Below are 21,708 nucleotides of genomic sequence, written 5' to 3'. Positions count from 1 at the left end.
TGTAAGTTTCTCATTTGAGTTAGGTTTGGGTATTTTTAAACTAGATTTTTGTTATGGCTAATGTGAAGTTTACCCTTTAATCGTAAGTTATTTAAGTAACAAATCATTCTAAGATAATACATTTTTCATCATATAACATAGAATTTAAGACAAGGAGACTTCCAAGTGGCAAAGGAATCGCATTCTTTTCTCTCATTACCCACAAAAAAAGAATAGTGTACACAAGCTTTTGTTTTAATACCATGTGTTCACAGCTAATTAGCAATGTTCTCTAATTTGAGTCATTCCATAATTAGAACCAATTAGCCCAGAGGGCATTTTATTCTTGTAAGCAATTCCAACTATTTTAATGAACATTTCTATGTAATAGAATCATCAGGTTAATTATGAGTCACTATTACTGTCTTGTGCTTTCTAGATCTGTAGCACTAGCCAACTATGTGGAACTAGAGAATGCCTTGATAGTTCTGAGTCTTTTTAAGCTGGAGATCACTTTGTACAAATGAAATATTCTAGTATGTCAAATAAATAAATATGATTAAAACAGACCCATGCTAATTGAATGGGAGAGAGGACATGGAGTTATAGGTTACCCCACCCTCCAAAGGTCCCTAAGGGAGCTTCAAGGAGCACAGTTCTAATTCCACTAATCTAGCATGACCCATTCACTTTATATACCAGCGAACAGTCCCAGAGTGGGAAAGAGAATTACTTTGAGACATTTCACTATTTAGTGGCATATTTGTTTTTGGTAACAATACAAGGAAATCCTTATACACAGGGGAGTATTAATGCTTTCAGACCTTGATAGATAGGTGCTAATTAATTTAATACTTAGTTCTGATGTAGCTTTTATTTCTACTTACCTTTGGAGAACCATGAATTAGATGTTTGGAAAGAGAGGGTATGAAAGCTATGGAAGGCTGTCTTGTTTTCAGTTATGGTAAGGGATTTTTAAGAATATTTACATTATAACACTTTTAAGAGGATGGTGCCAAAAACGAAGAAAGAAACCCCTTCTCCTGCCAAAGCCAAAGGTTTGAAGGCCGAGAAAGTGGCGTTGAAACGTGTCCACACACATACACACACACACACACACACACACACAGCACACACACAAAAGATCCACATGTACCTACTTTCTGAGGACCCAAGGCGCTGCCTTTCTCCAAACAGCCCAAGTATCCTGGAAAGAGTGCCGCTAGAAGAAACAAATTTGACCATTGATGACCATTATGCCATCATCAGGTTTCCTCTGACCACTGGGTCAGCCATAAAGAAAATAGAAGACAACACAGTTGTCTTCATTGTAGGTGTCAAAGCCAACCAGTACTAGATCAAGCGGGCTGTGAAGAAGCTCTATGACATTGTCTTGGCCAAGGTCAGCACCTTCATCAAGCCCAGTGGAGAGAAGAATGCATACGTTTGACTGGCTCCTGACTATAATGCTTTGAATGTTGCTGACAAAATTGGGATCACTAAACTGACCCCAGCAGCTAAATTTAAATATAAATTTTTTCACAACACACACACACGAGAGAATGTTTACATGATATCGAGGAGTTGGCAACTCCTAATGTTTTGTATTTCATGCTGAGTAAGAAACACACCATCTTCTCCACAGAAGAGACTTTTATGATAGCATACTCCAGAACTTATAAGGCTCCGTAATTAGCAAACTAGGGATATTATCTTGTAGGGATAAATGGACGTATATAGATGGAGGCTTCGACGGATGAATAAATAGGCTCCAATTTCAGAAAGAAACGATTCTAGGTGTTTAAGATTCTGGGGCCAAATCACTTAGTAGTAGTATGTATGTATTTATTTATTTATTTATTTATTTATTTATTTATTTATTTATTTTAGAGATAATGCACATAAAATCCCTGACACTTTGTAGCATGTGAGGAAGAGCAGCTGTTACTGAAGGTTGTCGGTACTACCTTCTCCATCTAACCTGTTCTAAACCTCTAATGCTTAGCACTTGATTATTTGTAGCCATCTATTATTTTCTCACTCTTCTGAATATGTACATTTTACCTCTCTAGCCAGAGCATAAATCCCTTAAATTAGAAATCAGGTCATGGTCTCCATTTACTACTTCCTCCTTCTATCCCACATCACAGTATCTAATACATTCAGATGAACAGGCCAACTTCTCAAGAAACACTTGATAGAAATTCAATAGAATGTCATCTATTTAAATTTTATCTTGTCTTTTCTTAAAATGTTGTTTTGTGTATATTGTATTCCGTACAGGGCATTGATAATAGACTAGTTATATATATCCTACCTTCCCTAATTATAATTTGTATTTTTAAATTAGCTTTATAATTATATTAATTATGTTTCAATGTATACTTTTTGTAATAATGGTACTCCAAATATATGACCAATTAAATATCGTAGAATTTATTTCTGAAAGCAAAAGTGCCTGTAGGCTTTAAGTCTACCGGTAATAAATCTTTACTATGGGACATGAAGGAAAAGCAATTAAACAGAGCATTCTCTGTCATAACTTCCAGCCAGTAATAGACAAAGGGAAATTTATAGAAGTCAATAATTAAAGAGTTCTTTGTAAGGCTACTAAGAAAAAAGTTGTGGCTTTTGTTAGAATCTAGAAGTCTACAAAGGATTGCTAAACGGATTTTCAGTCTGCCCACTTATTGAAGAATTTGATTATGTTGAAATGGATAATATTAGATTAGATCTCAAGAATGTGATTGGAAACTGACTTGCTCTTTTGGGTTATTAACTGTTTGAGTGCAAAACAAGAGAGACGCTTCAGTCTTCAGTTTTCAATTTAGAAGTTACCAACTGGTAACATAATCTTGATTTATATCTGTACCCCAATACTGAGCAAAAGGGAGCATGTATTGTGCAAGTTTTTGATTATTCCAGGAGGAGTAATTACCATATAAGAGGAGTTTACAGGTCAACATTCCCTGGAAAATTCAGCAATGGTTAAAAAAAATGCCAGATGATAGGAAAACTCTAAATATTCAGTCCTTAAAGAAAATAGATTCTTCTTAAACCAAAGTTGAGTGGAGGAGAGATTAATGGATTTGGGGATACAGTACCTATAATATCCAAATTGCTCACATTTGTAATAAAATTACAACTTGTGTTCAGTAATGTGAGATTTTGATAGACAGTGAAGAGTCCTTAGTAGGACTCAACTAATAAGTTGGCTTTTTTGAGCCGTCAAAACATACAAGGGCGGAAACTTAATAAATGTGCTTCTCCTTTCTGTTCTTCTTTCTCCTCAGAAGTTTCTTCTACCTTTTCTGATACCTGATGAAATTATAATGGAGCCAGAGACAATCCTAGAAATATTTTGAGCTTCTGATGTGTGATCATGTTCTTAGCATCTTTCTTCCCCCTTTTCAAATCTAACCATTTTATGATTATCCAATTGATTTTTGTCTGGTCCTCTGTTACGGAAAGAAAGACAATTGCAAGTTATGTTATAGAGTTTTTAGTAACATAACTTACTGAGTTAAAGCTTTTATGTAGGAATCGAGAGTAGACTAAGCAATGATGCTGTAGAAACAATTGTTTTTAAACTATAAGAAAATGATCATGTTTTCCTATGAATTATATATTTTAATCCTTAAAATTTTAATAGCAGCAACATTTATTTATTTATCTTGTTTAATCCTCCAATAACCACAGGAAGAGATACTTGTATTATCCCCCACTTTATAGATTCAGAAACTGAGACTTGAAGAAGCTAGAGAGCAATCCCCTTTCAAAAAGTGAGGAAAATAAGAGACTGTATCTGACTTGCACAAGGAAACCTGCCTACCATGCTAAGCTCTTGTCCACTGGTCAGGCTGATCATTAAGGAACTTAAAGCAGAGAAGGGAGTTTGGTCTGTGCCTATGCCCTGTCTGTTCACTGACATGTTCAGAGATTCACCATAATTTCAGTTCTGACCTTGAAAGTAAAAGCAATCAAAATGGTCCCCACAAACTATGGCTACACGGAAACATTTTAATGACTACCAATGGGTACCATTGGGTACCATTGTTGTACCAATGGGTACAACAGCTGTTAATTTTCATCTCCTCATTGAATTAGTGCCATTATAGTTTTCCTTAAATTCAAAAATTGATTGAGATCAAATAAAAACACCATGTTCACTAGCTGGGAAGGAGTAGGTGCTTGATAAACCTTAGCTTTGAGATTTAGTTAGTAAAAATTTAGTAAAAATTAAACACCAAACTAAAGCAGAAGGTGGTTGGATCCTCCATGCTCTCTCTCCAGTGTTCCTGTACCATGTAAATCTCTCTAAATATTTGTATAATTTTTGGTATAGCTTGACCTCAAAGTACAAGCTTAGTTATGCTATGCTGGAGAAAAATCAGAGGGTAAAATGTGCTAATGAGGGGAAAGTTGAATCAGGCTACATTTTTTTTTAAGATTTTATTTATTTATTTGAGAGAGAGACAGTGAGAGAGAGCATGAGCGAGGAGAAGGTCAGAGAGAGAAGCAGACTCCCCGTGGAGCTGGGAGCCCGATGCGGGACTCGATCCCAGGACTCCAGGATCATGACCTGAGCCGAAGGCAGTCGTCCAACCAACTGAGCCACTCAGGCGTCCCCAGGCTACGTTTTTATGCCCATTCACAGATCACAGTGACTCTACTGATGAGAAATATTTTAATCTTATTTTCGTGCTGACATTTGACCTCACATGACTTGCCTTTTGTGTTACACCCAGACCAAAATGTCCAATAATGAAAAACGAGCCTTTGTAATTGGCTAAGCATTCCCTTGGAAGGCATTAGAAAAGGTGAAAGTGAGGGCTTACGCATCCCCTTTTCTCTTGCCCTCTTTTTCACACATCTATTTTTTTTTTTTATAAAGTTATGGGCCCAGCACGCTTCCGCTGTGCGACTCTGCTTTTTTTTTTTTTTTTATAAAGTTAGAAGGAAAGAAATTAAAAGAAGTAAAAGGGGGTGACTCTTGTTTATTTTGAAACACATCATCTTGCATTTTCAGGCACTCAAATATAAAATCTTTTGAAATGTCTGTACCTTTCCTACATAATAGCCCTACAAATATGTATGTCGTTGCTTTTGGAATAAAAGTCAGGGTTTTTTTTTTTTTAATCAATCCTCAGAAATGTGCCTTGGAAAGAAGTCCCAAAATAAAGTCTGAGGAATCCAAGCTATTACAAATGCAAAACAATTATGAATAAATTTGTTGTACTCACACACACAGACACAAAAGACTGCTGACTTCATCAAACTTGAAAAACAAAAGACAGCCCACAAGCATTCCTCAAATGGTAGTATTGGCTTCATTCAGCACTTAGTGGGCTACTATTCTACCCCCTTGAATAAGTAAAATGAACTCCTAAAGGTCCCAAACTTCTGTTCAATGGGGCAGAATTTTAGCCAAAGGAATGTATGTAGAAATCATAGGGTTATAGGTGATTAGGTGGTGAATGTTTATTCGAATGTTTATTCAAGAATGCCTGATCCTTACTGGGGCTAATGGAAGTCCTTTCCTTTACGTACATCTTTCCATTCAATAAAATACTTTTACACTGAGGGCTCTATTCAGAAATGGGGAATTTCTTAATGGATGAATGACTTAGATTGAACTGAATTTATCCAATACAGTCATAATGGGCCCCATTTAATAAATGCTCTCTGAGACAAATGGCATTGTAAAGTTTGTTAGGCTGGGGTATCCGCATTTTGAACATTAGACCAAAGATCCTTTCACTACAAAATGAACCATAAGAAAATGAAATGTGTTTTAAAAAAAAAAGAGAGAGAGAAAGAAAGAAAGAAAGAAAGAAAGGAAGAAAGAAAGAAAGAAAATGAAATGTGTTGTTCAAATTCAAACCAGAACTCCACTTTCAACATGGGCTTACTTTTCTTAGGCAATTCCTTCCCAGGTCCTGATCTGCGGAATTGGGTTGGCATTAGTTATAATACCCCATAGTGGTGATCTAAAGATGACATGATACAGGTAAAGGCCTTAAGATAGTGCCTGGCACATAGTAGTTTTCCAGCAAATGCCCACTGCAATTGTTGTCTTTATTTGCTTAGATTTTTCTCAAAGTATTAAACAGGATCATTGTGGAAACAAACTACCGTTCTATTTCTGCCCTCAGCACACATGGCTTTGATTTAGATTAGACTCTTCTGGCCTTTGTATTATATTCTTCTGCACCTTAAGGAATGCAATAATGGAAGAGCTGTACCTGTTCCATTAAAATAATATTTAGGGGCGCCTGGGGGGCTCAGTTGGTTAAGCATCCAACTCTAGATGTGGTTCAGGTTGTGATCTCTGATTGTGAGATTGAGCCCTGTGTTGGGCTTTACGCTCAGCAGGGAGTCTGCTTGTCCTCTCCCTTTGCTCCTCCCCCTGCTCTCTCTCTCTCTCTCTCTCTCTCTCTCTCAAATAAATAAATAAATAAAATCTTTAAATAATAATACCTATTTATAATAACTATATTCTAGGCATTGTTATACACATCTTCATACATTGACTCATTTTACTGTTATAACTCCTATTATTACACTCATAAATAGCTATTATTAAAGAGCTAGCTACTATTATTATACTGATTTTACAGATGCAGAAAACTAGGACCTGAGCACATTAAATAATTTGTTCAAAATGACTTAGCTTGTGAGTGGAGGATCCGAGGCTTATACACAGGCATTCTAGCTCCATAGCCTCCTAACCCCTATGGTCCTTGAAATACTTTTGTTGCTATTGATCATAAACATCAGTGTTCCTTAAAACTATTTTAATTTGAAAAACCTATTTTTTTTCTTGGTCCAAAAACCTTAAAAACTGAATTTTTTAATGATCATAATTTTGTTGTACGTTTGCTCTCCACAGACTCTGATATCCTACCCTTTGGGAGTTTTTCTTTAATCTGGAGAAAAAAGAGCAGTGAGCCATGCACATATTTCTTCAAACACCAATAGTTGTCTAAAAAAAAAACCCACCAAAAAAAATCCCTTGATTCATGGGTCTGCTTTCAAAACTTAAGCTTTACTTTATCAATCTTGCAAAACTCACTTGGGAAAGGAAATTTGCAACAAAGCACAGTTCTTACATAATGCGAGAGAAAGCCTGATTTTATTCCCCTTGCTGTCATTTAGAGCAGGCTATTCTGTGATACTGCCTGCATTGTGAGTAACTATTTTGCAGTACTTTCTACTTGGGCATTTTCATTTTCATCTGCGGGACCCCTGCCAGGGATGAGTTGTATTTCTTGGGGGAAAATAAGGTACCCGGAGAGTTTCTAGCACTTGCTGAAAACACTACCCACTGAAGAAAGGTGGTAGATTCAAAATGAAAAAAATTCATCCTTCTCCCAGCTCTGTAATTGGTGACATGCATAATACTTGAAAATCGTATCAGAAGAATTATAATGTCAGAAATGGCTGGGTCATGAAGCTAATGTTAGCCCTTAATAATATTGCAATGATGTTTCTGTGTATTTTAAAATGTATGTTGAGTTTTGCCAACATACGTGAGTAGAACAAGACTAATATTGATGGCATGATCAATGAATGGCTTAACTAAAAATACAGGGACACCTGAATGGCTCAGTGGGTTAAAGCCTCTGCCTTCGGCTTAGGTCATGATCCCAGGGTCCTGGGATCAAGCCCCACATTGGGCTCTCTGCTCTGCAGGGATCCTGCTTCCTCCTCTCTCTCTGCCTGCCTCTCCGCCTACTTGTGATCTCTGTCTGTCAAATAAATAAATAAAATCTTAAAAAAAAAATACACTCAGCACAGAGTCTGACAGTACTATTTGTGAATTTGTCACAACACTTAAAATGTTGTAAATAGCACTCATGAGGTAGCTCTTGTTCCCAGTAAGATCTCTGAGGGCAGGATTTTGTTTTCGTTCATTGTTATGTTCTAAAGTTTGATGTAGTATCTGGCTTGCACTATACACTAAAGAAAAATTTGTTGAATGTGTGCTTAAGCGATTGAAGTCAGAATGAGTTTGACAAGACTTCATGAATCCCTACTACCTCCCATATATGATGGGGACACAAAGATGAAGAAGGGTTCTCTGTCCCTTGAAAATCTCCCAGTCTAAGGAGGAGCTAATATAAATAATCACACTGTATGGTGGCAGACGTGCCAGAGAAGAGATACATGGAGTGTTGTGGGGTAGCAGAGACACTGGTCATGACCATGAGAGCAGAACGGGGCAAGTTTCAACAGAGGAGCAAAGCTCCTTTAGGCAGGGATGAGAGGGGAAGTTGGAGGCTGGATGGACTAGCTTTAGAGTAATTATAGACAAAATGTTGAATCGCTGTGTGTCTGAGGAACAAAAATAATTTGATATTGCTGGGATGCCTTTATGTACTGTAAAGTTATGTTACAAATGTATGAGTGTTGTATTATGTGATACAGGATATGAAATCATAATTATAGATGGAATGTGTCTATTTTTTATTGAATGACAATTTTGTTTTAAATTACAGTTCCAGTTACAGATGTTTGATATTATCTGTTCCCCATCATGGGCCGATAGAGACAAATGCTGTGAACTTCCAGGCCTGGTAAGAATTCTCCTTTTATTAGTAGGCCTGCTCTCCATTGAGATGTTTTAAAGTTTTATGTAATTTTCTCTGAAAATTGAATGCTATTTCATAAAACTCATAACGAGCTAACTCATTGTGATGATAATGAAAATCAGAAGAGGTTAAGAAAGAGGCACATCTGACGTCAGCAGGGCACACTGGCACGCATGGAGGGAGCTGCACACCTCCAGGGGGTGCCATCTACACAGGGTCCAGAGGTTCTCAAACTTCCTGGTTCAGGAAAACCGTGGTATTGCAATAATTTTTTTCCATGCTACCCCCAAACCAAAAGAAATGCTGAGCAATTACATATATGAATCCATCAGGTCCAAAAATCTTAAGTGTTTATGCTCTAAGAACTCAGTAGCCATATGAAAAAATAAGAGACATGAATTGAAAGAAGAAAGCGGTATTGTTATTTTATTCTTATATAACCACAACTACTCACTAATGGGATGAGGATGGGTCTATCTGGAGTACCCAATTTTTCATACCTTGGAATCTGATTGGACATCGCCACCTCTCTTCTTTTTCCACATTGACTTTTTTCCATGGTACTTGCTTTCCATCATAGAAACTGCCAGAACCCCAGATTTGTAAGTATATGACACCATCAAGAAAATATTTCAATATCTAATGTTAAGATTATGAGCGACCTTGAGCTAGTTGCTCACATGAAGTACAGTGGGTGCCCAATATTGCTCTGTCTCTTGAGGTTGTAAAATGTTCATGGTGCCCCCGTAAGTTTGCTGAGGTGCCCCAGGGCATCTTGGCACACAGTTCTGAAATCATAGTCATAATCTGTATAACCTATGTGATGTAACTAGAAAACCAAACTTTTTATCATTATTAATACCAAGTATAATTCGTGGGGTTTACCTGTATGTATAAAAACAGATTCATATGTTAACATTCTTAGGGACAGTGGCTGAATAGATGACACTGTTATGGTTGGAGAGTAGCCATGTCTTAAGTAAACTTGGAGAATGGGCATGGAGCAGTTCAATAAAGTCCAAGAGACTGGCCTTGTTAACCTTACACCAGATCACACCATCTATTGTAGGCATTCAATTCATGGTCACTCTGTTTGAGAAGGAAATACAGTTCACCCTCAAACAACGTTGGAGTTAGGGGCACCGGCCCCGCTCCCACTCAGTCAAAAATCTGTGACTTTTGCCTCCCCAAAACTTACCTACCATTGACCGGAAGCCTTACTGATAACATAACAGTTGATTAACACCTATTTTGCATATCATATGCATTATATACTGTATTCTTACACTAAAGGCTAAAGAAAAGAAGATTTATTAAGAAAATCATAAGGAAGAGAAAATACATTCATAGTACTGTACTGCATTTATTGGGAAAAAAAAAAAAGCCCACATGTAAGTGGACCAATGCAGTTCAAACCCATGTTGTTCAAAAAAAAAAAAAAGAAATAATTATATTTCATTCATTCAAATAAATATATATGTAATATAAAATCATATAGATATCACTTTACAACTTACATAATATAAGGTTTTAATACTTATTTTGCTTAAATTAGTAATAATAAATTGATGTCTGATGCTCCAGAAAAAAAAAAAAAAAGAGTGAACCGTAACTTACTCTTTCTTCATCAAAATTACTTTCCAAGTAAACTCTGATGAAGCATTAAATCAGAGGGACTCTGGGATGTTATGCTTAAGCACAGATGGATTGGAATTTGGAAGCAGAAACATTCAGAAGCTCACACTGTGTTGAGCAAAATGCGATCCCCACTTTTCCTGGGAAGGACCCAGGTCTGATAAGGGCTTTTCCTATTATTTCTATCACTGAAGGTATGCCCGTTCCACGGTAGGAAAACATGGATGGAGGTAGAGTGGGCAGCCATGGCAAAACCATTATGGAGCCTCTGGTCACAGGAGACCTGGTATCAGCCTTATTCAGAGGCTCTTTGAGGATACTTAAATTTGTATTCTACTCTAGCTATCCAGATATCAGGCCAGATGTGTTAGCAGGGGCGTTCCTAAAATGAGCTGAAAGCTTTGACTATTGTCCAACATTCACAGAAAAGTATATACAGGATACCTGGGCCCCCTGCTCAACATTTTCTGGTTCATGTTGTGAACATTTCAGAAATGGAGATTATTTTCCACTTGATCCTTTAATTATCAACCATCCTCTATTCAGTTCAGCTTTACTTCTCCCCCAGAGTCTTAAGAAGTGAAGCTTGTTTTCCCCCTGTCCAACAGGACCAGTGGACCCTATGATCTTCTGCAGTTTCTTGTCCTGGTGCAGACTCCTTTTTGGCCAGAGCTTCAAATGGACTGGTCACAAATTGTGTGATCACCGTTGGCAGGCGCTCTGTCTTCATACCCCAGTAACATACCCAGAGATGTCCAGCCTGATGTTCATTATCTATCTTGTAATGTCATGTGGCTGCAAAATTAGGCAAGAGAAGGAAAATGAGCTCTTATCCCACAGCTTTAGGTGGTTTCCTTACGTTCAACCACAGAACGTGAGTCATAAGAGAAGTTGCTGCAGGGACTTGACGATGGGTTGAACCACTGTTTTTATTTTGTTTTATGTGTTTCAGATGCAGTTGACTATTCCAACTTGTTTTTTTTTTTAATCCTTTGAAATAGAAGTAAGACGGTTTTCAAGACTTTAGTTCACAGAGTACTCCTTCTCAAACTGAATAAAATTGTCATCAGAATCTCTTTTACACCCACTTCTGCCTTCCTTTCTTCACCTCCATCCCCGAACTAATTTTATCAACATACTTTGGTAATGATGATTATCAATGATTCACCAGACATTCATTCATTTTTCTTTAAGGAAAATATTTTGCGGGCAAGAATATTCTTTGTCTTTCCACACTGATGTTCACTTGAGTGGTATTTTGGGGGTGTTTGTTTGTTAGTTTGTTTGTTTTTGTTTTTGTTTTAGTGTTCTAAATCAAAGTGTTTTCTTTGAGCCCATAAAGCCATTTGTATAGCCATTTGCTCCCCCCACCGACACACATACACTTTTGCTCTCTGGCTGTCTCCATCTCTCTGTCAAATAAATAAATAATAGTTGTGCTATTTTTCTTTTCTCTCTTCAGAGGGATGAGGAGACCTGCCCAGAGCTACCACATTCCTGCTCCTGTTCTGAAGTCAATACGGGGACTCTGGGACCAGCAGGCCCACCAGTAAGTCTTGCCTCGTTCAGACTTAAATGTTCTTTAATAATATTCATAGCTATCACTTGTTGTGTGTCTAATATGTGCTTGCCCCTGTGCTAAACACGTACTTAGTCCTATGAGCAAACCGAAGCACAGAGATGTTAAGATACTTGCCTAAAGTGGGGCGTCTGATACAAATGGCTATCAGACACATAATTTGAATCTCCCCATTAGGGAGATTCAAATTAAAACCACATTGAGATACCACCTTACACCAGTTAGAATGGGCAAAATTAGCAAGACAGGAAACAACTTGTGTTGGAGAGGATGTGGAGAAAGGGGAACCCTCTTACACTGTTGGTGGGAATGCAAGTTGGTGCAGCCACTTTGGAGAACAGTGTGGAGATTCCTCAAGAAATTAAAAATAGAGCTTCCCTATGACCCTGTAATTGCACTACTGGGTATTTACCCCAAAGATACAGATGTAGTGAAAAGAAGGGCCGTCTGTACCCCAATGTTTATAGCAGCAATGACCACTGTCGCCAAACTGTGGAAAGAACCAAGATGCCCTTCAACAGACGAATGGATAAAGAAGACGTGGTCCATATACACTATGGAGTATTATGCCTCCATCAGAAAGGATGAATACCCAACTTTTGTAGCAACATGGACGGGACTGGAGGAGATTATGCTGAGTGAAATAAGTCAAGCAGAGAGAGTCAATTATCATATGGTTTCACTGATTTGTGGAGCATAACAAATAACATGGAGGACATGAGGAGATGGAGAGAAGGGAGTTGAGGGAAATTGGAAGGGGAGGTGAACCATGAGAGACTATGGACTCTGAAAAACAATCTGAGGGTCTTGAAGGGGCGGGGGGTGGGCACGGATTGCATGGAGCACTGGGTGTGGTGCAAAACCAATGAATACTGTTACGCTGAAAAGAAATTTAAAAAAGATAAAAAAAATAAATAAAGTGGGGCGTCTGCGTGGCTCAGTGGTTAAGTGTCTGCCTTTGGCTCAGGTCATGATCCCAAGGTCCTGGGATCCAAGCCCCACATCAGTCCCCTTGCTCAGCAGGGAGCCTGTTTCTCCCTCTCCATCTGTGCCCCCCCAACCCACGCACACACTTTTGCTCTCTGGTTATCTCCATCTGTCTGTCAAAATAAATAAATAAAGTCTTAAAAAAAAAAAGAAAAGAAAAAGAAACTTGTCTAAAGAACACAGCTTCTCTTTAAATCCAGATCTCTGTGACCCCATGTATTTGACCTCTATATTATACTGTCTTTCAAATTGTTATATATTTCAAAATCTTCCCTTTAAACTCCTGTGGTCTATGTTCAGTGTGAATGTTTCAAATGTTGGCCCTCTACTTGCACCTGTAAGATTTGCGTACCCTCCCTTTGCCCATTATGTGTTAAAATTGATACATTAGGAAGGATTTTGAATTCACTAGGAAAAATACCCTATCTGAACAAGAAGTTCTCCACTGCTGATGGAAACTTCCTGCAAAAATGGGGAGAGAGGGAGATTGGCCCTGTGGGCTGTAGAAAGAAGGAGGAGGGGAAGTGGGGAGGGAGGGAGAGAGAGAAAGAAAATATTTGTAAAATATAAAATGTTTATAATTGCACTACCTGGCTCTTTGAATTTACCATGATGGATCTTTCCATTTAATGTGTTTAAGTGACATTTTCGATCTGACCTGCTAACCTGGGGGTATGGGTGTTTCCTTAAGGTGATATAGTGGGTCTATGGTTAGGAAAGGGCAAATGGACCAAGGCAGAAAGAGAAAACAGGGAGAAGAAGTACAAGCAAATAAAGAAATCCAGACCTTGCAGGAGGAATATTCTGATGTCCCATCAGTCCTTGCACACTGGCTGCGGGAGGCAGGTGGGCCCCCCCGACCTGCGTGCAGTAGACCACACAGGCAGCATGAAGGTTCACTCCAAGTTGGCCCCCCCAATCAGAATTGTACCACATTTCCTGAACTGAACAAAAAGGAAGAGAACCTACTGACTGTGTCTGAAATATATCCCAGCAGCCTCTCCTTTGCCTTTGGCATGTAGAACATTCTTTCAAGTGCAGACGTAGAACCCAACTCCATTTTTTTTTTTTTTTTTAAACAGAAGACTCTTTATCCCAAAGAAGCCAATGTGGAGTCATGGTAAAAGCATAAAATTTAACTCTTAAGACTAGACAAGTCTCTGAACTGCTGCAAACCTCCATTTCTCTACATATGTAAACGAACATACACCTCTCTGTCTTTCTGAGGAATACATAAGATAATATATAAGTGCTCTGTGAATTATGAAACATCAGTCAAATGTAAGGATTTGCCTTTAGTTTAATCTTGGAATTGGAAACACAGATTTACTTTCAACTGTGTATAGCTTGATTTTTTTTTTTTAACCCAAAAGTATGTCTTTGAGGGGCACCTGGGTGGCACAGCCGATTAAGCATCTGACTCTTGGTTTCAGCTCATCTCATGACCTCAGAGTTATGAGATTGAGCCCTGTGTGGTCTCTTCTGCGTTCATGTGCTCTCTCTCTCAAATAAATAAATATATCTTTTTTAAAAAATAACGGTATGTCTTTGAACTTTATCAAAGGTAATGCACATTATTCCATTACATAAACTAGAGATTATTGACCCATGACTGTGGAGAATTTCCCTATTACACTATTATTATAGTGGACATCCTTTTATGTCTCTGTAAACATGAGTTGAGTGCTCTTATGGTTACACTGAGGATCAGATTTGTTGAAAGATAAGGAGGGTGTATCTTCAGCCTCATGAAGAAACCACTAATTGCCTTTCTAGATAGTTGTCCAAGTATCCTCTCCCACAGACTCTAGAAAAGGGTCTGGTTTCCCTGCATCTCACCAGCACAGTGGTCTCACCAGATTTAAGAGCTTTTACTTATCTGATGGGTATAAAACCCTGTGGTTGTTGTTTCATTTTATTCATTCATTTATTTTTCTTGAGAGAAAAAGAGAGAGAGAGAGAATGAATGGGGAGGGGCAGAGGGAGAGAGAGAGAATCTTAAGCAGACTCCATGCCCAGCACAGGACCCAACTTGGGGCTTGATTTCAAGACCCAGAAATCATGACCCCAGCTGAAATCAAGAGTCAACTGACTGAGCCACCCAGGCGCCCCTGTGATTGTTATTTTAAATAAGACTTTCCCTTCGTGCTAGTAGGATGGAGCAATTTTTCATTTGCCTCTGAGTCATTTGGATTCCTTTCTATATAAATACCTGTTTATAAACTTTTCTGGGATTTTGTGGTACAGAGATTTTTTTATTTTAGCTTCTAAGTGTTTTTATATATTCTGGACACAAATCCTTTATTAATGATACGGTTTACAAATGTCATTTCCTGGCCTGTGGCTTGCTTGTTGTTGTTTATAGGAGTTTTTATTGTCTGGAAATTTTAATGCTGGTGTAGTTAAATTTAATATTTCTGTGAGCTATCATTTTTTATGTTTTCCTTCTTTTTAGCCATGGTTCACTTAGAAGTGTCTTTTTAAGTTTCCGATAGTATGTGCAATTTTAATTTTTTTCTTGTATTAACATTATTGTACTTTTTTATGGAAGATAGTCTGCAGGGTACCAATTTTTAGACATTTATTGATTCTTTGGCATTTGCTTTGTGACCTTCTGCCAAGTTTTACAGCTGTTCCATGTATGCTTTAGAAGAGTATGTGTTTTCTAATTGTGGAGTTTAGAATTCTAAACATAAATATCCAGTAAATCAAGCTGTAAATTGTGTTGTTAGAATTTTCTTTATCTGCATTAATACTTTATCTTTCAATTGCTGAGACAGATGTTAAAAATCTTCTACCTCAATTTCAATCTGTCCAATTTGGTTTGTAATTCTACGTTGTATATCCAGAGATTGTGTTACAGGGTACAAAAAATTGAAAACCTTCATCTTGCTAGTGACTTGCCATATCAACATTCTCTTTTGGATTATTTTCCTGGTACACGTACATATATTTTTTTTTGAATTCAATTAGCCAACAAAGAGTACATCATTAGTTTCAGATGTAGAGCTCAGTAATTCATCAGTTGCACGTAACACCCAGAGCTCATCACATCACGTGCCCTCCTTAATGCCCCTCTTCTTCATCCTTTTAGTTTTCAGCCTTTCTGTTGTCTTTATGTTTGAGATGTGTTCTGTTTAAATAGTATATGGCTAGGTGTTGTTTTCAGTCTGGTTTTGCAATTTTTTTTTAAGAGTTTAGTCCATTCATTCTATTGTTTGTGACAATTAACCTCTTTGGGCTAATATTCCTATATCTATCACCTTAATTTTTGCGTTCTATTTGTCCCACATGATATATATGTGCCTTCTTGGTTGGTCGAGGCTTTATCTACTCATTTACACTATCTGGCTTTTTGGTTTTTTATTCTTCTCTTTTCCCCTCTGCTAATTTGGAAATCTGTAGCTGTTCTTCTAATGGTCAACCAAGAGATTTTAACAAACATATTTAGCTTGACAAAGTCTAAAAAGAATTAAGATTTTCACTCATATTTCAATAGATATGATATTCTTGGAACATTTTTCTCTTAGATCATCCTTTTTATAATTTATGCACTATTGGCTATCTAGTATTTTAGTATGTTTTTTAAAATCATAAACTAGATATTTTATTAGTACTTGGTATAAATTACTATGTGTTAAGACTTGCCTCCATACTTGCTATTTCTTTGCTCACAAAATCTTCTGTTATCATTTTTATTTCTCCTGGAATACACCCTTTGGATGTTCCTTCCTTCCTTCCTTCCTTTCTTTCTTTCCTTCCTTCCTTCTTTTCGAGAGAGAGAGTGCAAGCAAGCAGGGAGAGGGGCAGAGAGAGTGGGAGAAAGAATCTCAAGCAGTCTCCCCCCTGAGTGCAGAACCCTCCTTGGGGCTCTCTCTCACAACCCTGAGATCATGACCTTGAAGCCGAAACCAAGACTCAGACACTTAACCAACTGTGCCGCCCAGGTGCCCCAGGATGTTCCTTTAAGGAGACTATTGATAGAAAATTTTCAATTTTTGTTCATCACAAAATATTATCATATTTTCATATTGTATTATTGAAAGATAGTTTTGATGGTTGTTATAGAGAGTGTTGATTGTACCCCCAGTATTAGTTGCCCCTGCTTCTTTTTCATGGTAGAATTCCCTGAGTTTTAGCTAACCACATGGCCTTCAGCTGGGGACTTGACTTCTTAGCATCTGTAAGTAGGTATCACCTTCTGACCAAGATCTGGCCAGTGAGAGAAAAGCAATATGCAATCAACCTAGATGTTGTTCTTAAGTGAAAATGAAATTACTTCCTTATCTCTTCTCGCCTTGCTCAACATATTACTCTGGGAACATGTGGTAATGGTTCAGTTTGATAAGCAGTGTCCTAGCACACAGCAGAGTAATAAAATGGAAGCAACTGAGTTTCCACATTGTCATATGTGGTAAAGCTACTCTATGACACCGAACCAGTTATCAGCTCGGATTTTAATATAAGAGAACAATAAGCCTCCTGTCTTGCTTAAAAATTTTTAATATTGGCCTTAATTAAAGCAGTGAGACAACTTTCCAAACTAATAAACGGGAAGATCTTGTTTTCAAGATTCCTTTGTCTTTAGTGATCTGAAGTTCGGCCACAGTGTGCTCTGGGGTGCAGTTTTGATGTAGATGATCTGCCATTTTGGAAAACTTATGACTTCGTGAGTTTGAATGGCAATGTTTCTCGTTAAATTTGGAGTTTTGTTAGTCACTGTCTCATCAAATATTGCCTCTTTCCTATCATCTCCATTATGTTTTTCTGAAATTCAACTGATATACTTTTTTACTTTCTATGTTTCTTAACCTTTTTTATTTCTGCTTTTCTCTCCAGCTTTCTTCTGTGTGATTTCTTCCAATTTAGTTTCTAGTGTATTCTACATTTAGCTATGTTTAATAAGCTATTAACCTACCCATTGTATTTCTGATTTTGATGATTATGTATAGCAAAGCTAGAAGTTAAATTTGGTTCCTTTTCTATACCCTTTCTTCTTTTGTAATACCTCAAAACTATTTTTTTTCAATATTTTAAACAAAGTTTATTTTTTTATCTGATCATCTCAATATCTGCATTGTATGTGGTTCTGAGTCTGCCATTTTTCTTTTCTGCTGGTGTTACATTATCTTGTTCCCATATGTATTGTGTGATTTGGGAGGGTATATATTTGAGCTTGTATTATGTGAAATTTTATCTCAGGGGATATTGTGAGCCAGTTTGGGGCTATATTCCTCCAAAGAATATCTGTGCCTGCTTCTGCTAAGCTTCTGGGTACATAGCCAACTGAAATCCTCCTAGACGTTGTTTGCTCCTAATGGGCAATGATCCTTAGATTGTGGGAGAATCAGCTTCTGGGTAACATTACTTAGCAAAGACATTTCCTACTCCTCCCACAGCTGCATTGGAAGCAACATCTTGGTCATCCACCTGCTATTTTTTATTGTCCCCCCACCCCCAATTCACAGTGAAACTTTTCAAGTTCCTCAGCTTTAAAGAACATTTCATTTTCCGCTCTGCTCCCACCTAGTTCACATTTCCTTGCTTTGCATAGGCTCTAACATACAGACTTTGCAGCAATCCTGAACCATTTTCTTCATCTTCCCCCAAGGCAGTCTCTGTCCACATGCTTGCTTCTCTGGCTTTTGTTTCTTCATTTCTGGTATTTATGCATTCAGTTCTTAATTATAATAATGTTTATTTTATTTTAAGCAGCATTAATAAGCTTTATTAGCTGGAGGGTTTTCAAGTGTTTTCATCTGCAATACTGCTGGAATAGGTTGTAAAATATTTACATATGACCTAAGAGTCAGACTTTGTAATGAGAAAAAAGCAGCAGAGAAGTGAAAGAGAAGGGTTGAGTTCTGGCTTGGAGAGAAAGATATAAAATAGGGGAAAAGCTATTGAAATTTTCAAATATTTAAAGTATAATAAACTATTCAAGAAATAGTATCCCAAACAATATGAAGTAAATCCTGACTAATGATTTAACTAGTGATTATTTTCTCATTCAAGAATTTATACGTGGGTGTTTTGTGCCAATAAAGCTACAAAATAAAGCTTTTTTATTGTGCCAATAAATCCAATAAAGCTACAAAAGAACTGTAGGAAGGCATGGGTGGATGAACCATATTCCCTTTGCCTAACCTAACCCTTTCTTATTAAAAGGATGGAACTTGGGGTGCCTGGGTGGCTCAGTGGGTTGAGCCTCTGGTTCGGCTCTGGTCATGGTCTCGGGGTCCTGGGAAGGAGTCCTGCATCGGGCTCTCTGCTCTGCTAGGAGCCTGCTTCCTCCTCTCTCTCTCTCTCTCTCTCTCTCTGTCTGCCTCTCTGCCTACTTGTGATCTCTCTCTGTGTCAGATAAATAAATAAATAAAATATTAAAAAACAAAACCAAAAAAAAGGATGGAAGTTAACATCCACAAAACTGTATTGAATTCTTGTCATGTGCTCAGTGTTAAAGATTAAGGATAAGGTGCAAAACAAGTTACAAATATAAAAGGTTCCAGGCTTTTAGACAAGATGCCTGTGACACGAGTAGTTGTGAACCAAATTGTCACATTTGAACAAAACCTGCAGTTAAACACCAATCATTAAAGATGCACAGGGAAAGGTAAAGAGTTTGTGCCAGAATGGTATATTAATTGGGAAGACCTGCGCTTGCTGCAAGGAACAGAAAGTTTGACTGGCACAGTAGGGTAAACCATTGGGACATTTAGGTATTTATTGTTTGCTCAACAAAAGATTTAGAGGTGGGTGATCCCCCGGGCTTGTCCCAGCCTCCCACTTTCCTTTCTATAGGCTTGTGGCCTCTTGATGACATTGGCCCAAAGTGGTTAATGTGCCCATTCCTGGTTGCAAAGAAGGTGGGGCAGGCAAATCCGTCTTTTTCAGTCTTTGTAGTAGGAGAAATAAAATAGAGAAGGGAGTCAGAAAAGACTGTTTGGTAGCCAACCAAGAGTGTCTGCCACTCTGAGGGAAAATATTTGTATGCTACATAGCAGCAAAAGGTATGGTATCCAAATATTTAAGGAATTTCTACATATTAAAGAGAAGAAAAAATGCAACCCATTAAAAAACTGAGTAAGGTATAGAAATTAGTAGTTGCATCAAGATGAAATGCCAATGGGCAAAAGTTATAAGTGATGCCCATTAGCATAGTGTTAAGAGAAATGAAAATTAAAATAAGAGTAAAATATTGTTTTCACCAGTTAGTTTGGTAAAAATGTAAAGTTTGACAACATTGTGGGGGAGGAAAAATAATTTTCCCTCTACCCTTCCGGGTTCTTGACTAAGACACCCTTTTAATAAAAATATTAACAGAAGAGAAACAATCAGGAGTTTAATAACACGTGTACTTCCTGTATACATTGGAGATACCAGGAGAACTGAGTAACTCCCCAAAGTGGCTGAAGCCATCACTTTAAATATCATCTTAAGCTAAAGACAAAAAAAAAAAAAATTGCAAGGGTGGGGAGTCAGTTTGGGGAGGAAGAGGCTCTTATGCAGTCCCCAGTCTCTGCCTTTTTCATAAGTAAGTTTCTAGAGATTTTTCTAGTTTCTCCCTTTCTTCCTGGTACAGAGAGGGAGACACCTTTACAAATGGGGACATCCCTCATAAATGTAAATGTCTCCTATAAAACTTTTACTCGGTTTTTCCTTTTCAGGGCTTCTCCTGTGTCTGCAGTTTCTTAAATAATCAGGCTGAAATAATCCTTATGCCAAAGGGGCACACTGTGAGGTGACAAATTGTGCTCCCCTTCAAGATCAAGTAGTGACTAAGGTTTAGAGAAGCAGGAACCTTCTTAAACTCTTGGTAGATGAGTAAACTGGCACAGCTTTTTTGGAGTTTGACAATATATTGGCCTACCCACCAAATTTCTTTTATAATTCTACTTGTTGATATCCTAAATATTAACATTTGTACTTAAATATTAAAGTTTGTGCTTCAGGGGTATGTAAGGATGTTAACTACAGAAGTGTTTAAACAGCAAAAGGGAAAAAAAAAAAAAAGGGCATCTGGGTGGCTCAGTCAGTTAAGCTTCTGCGTTTGGCTCGGGTCATGATCCAAGGGTTCTGGGATCAAGCCCCACATCGGGCTCCCTGCTCAGGGGTTGTCTGCCTTTCCTTCTCCTTCTGCTCCTCCTCCTGCTTGTGCTCTCTCTCTCTCTCTCTCTCTCAAATAAATAAAAATACTTAAAAAAAAAATAAACAAAAAAAAAAAAATGTGCAAGCAAACCCTATGTGTCCAGTCATGAAAATGGTTAAACAAACAACTGTATAATCCAATACTTTCTTATTAAGTTAACAATGTTCTTGTTATACTGTTATAAGTTAAATCATGTTACATCATAGAAAAGAATCTCTAAAATATATTAAGTTAAAAAACTTAGGACTATGTAAAAAGTGTGATGTCACATATGTAATTTATAATACATCATATAATAGCACAATAATACTACAGGTAATATTTTCTATAGGTACATATATGCAGAAAATGCAGTTTTATAATTGTATTTTAAAAGTCTAGAGGAGGGACACCCAGATGGCTCAGTGGTTAAGCGTCTGCCTTCAGCTCAGGTCATGATCTCAGGGTTCTGGGATCGAGCCCCACATTGGGCTCCCTGCTTAGCAGGAAGTCTTCTTCTCCCTCTCCCTCTGCCCTTCCCCTGTTTGTGCTCTCTCTTGCTCTCTCTCAAATAAATAAAATCTTTAAAAAAAAAAAAAAGAAATTCTGGAAGATAAGCAAGATAAGAAACAAGGTATTATTGGGCAGAGGAATGAATTTAAGTGGCTAAAACAAGCTGGAAGAAACCTTCAAGATCACTGGATCCAGTCTTTTCCCAGTCATGAGAGTGTTTTGCTGATGGTACACAAAATGCTTTTTAGGGTCCTGTATGTAGCAGGAAATAAACTGGAAACACACACTGAGAA

General features: G+C 37.6%; 1 protein-coding gene across 3 annotated transcripts in view; it reads left to right on the top strand.

Moving 5' to 3' along the window:
• The window catches only part of LOC111146694 (collagen type XIV alpha 1 chain), a 216,773-nt gene that overhangs the window by 140,051 nt on the left and 55,014 nt on the right, over positions 1-21,708 (top strand). For all 3 annotated transcript variants that reach the window (XM_022502358.1, XM_022502357.1, XM_022502359.1), the window contains exons 35-36: positions 8,481-8,558; positions 11,671-11,757. In XM_022502358.1, coding sequence (XP_022358066.1) covers positions 8,481-8,558; positions 11,671-11,757 — 165 coding nt within the window. The remainder of the gene's footprint in view (positions 1-8,480; positions 8,559-11,670; positions 11,758-21,708) is intronic.

This window comes from Enhydra lutris, unplaced genomic scaffold (assembly GCF_002288905.1).
Source record: "Enhydra lutris kenyoni isolate GAN:26980312 unplaced genomic scaffold, ASM228890v2 scaffoldscaffold14, whole genome shotgun sequence".
NCBI lineage: Eukaryota > Metazoa > Chordata > Mammalia > Carnivora > Mustelidae > Enhydra > Enhydra lutris.
Note: the sequence above shows the minus strand (reverse complement) of the source record. Positions and strands in the feature narration are given on the sequence as shown.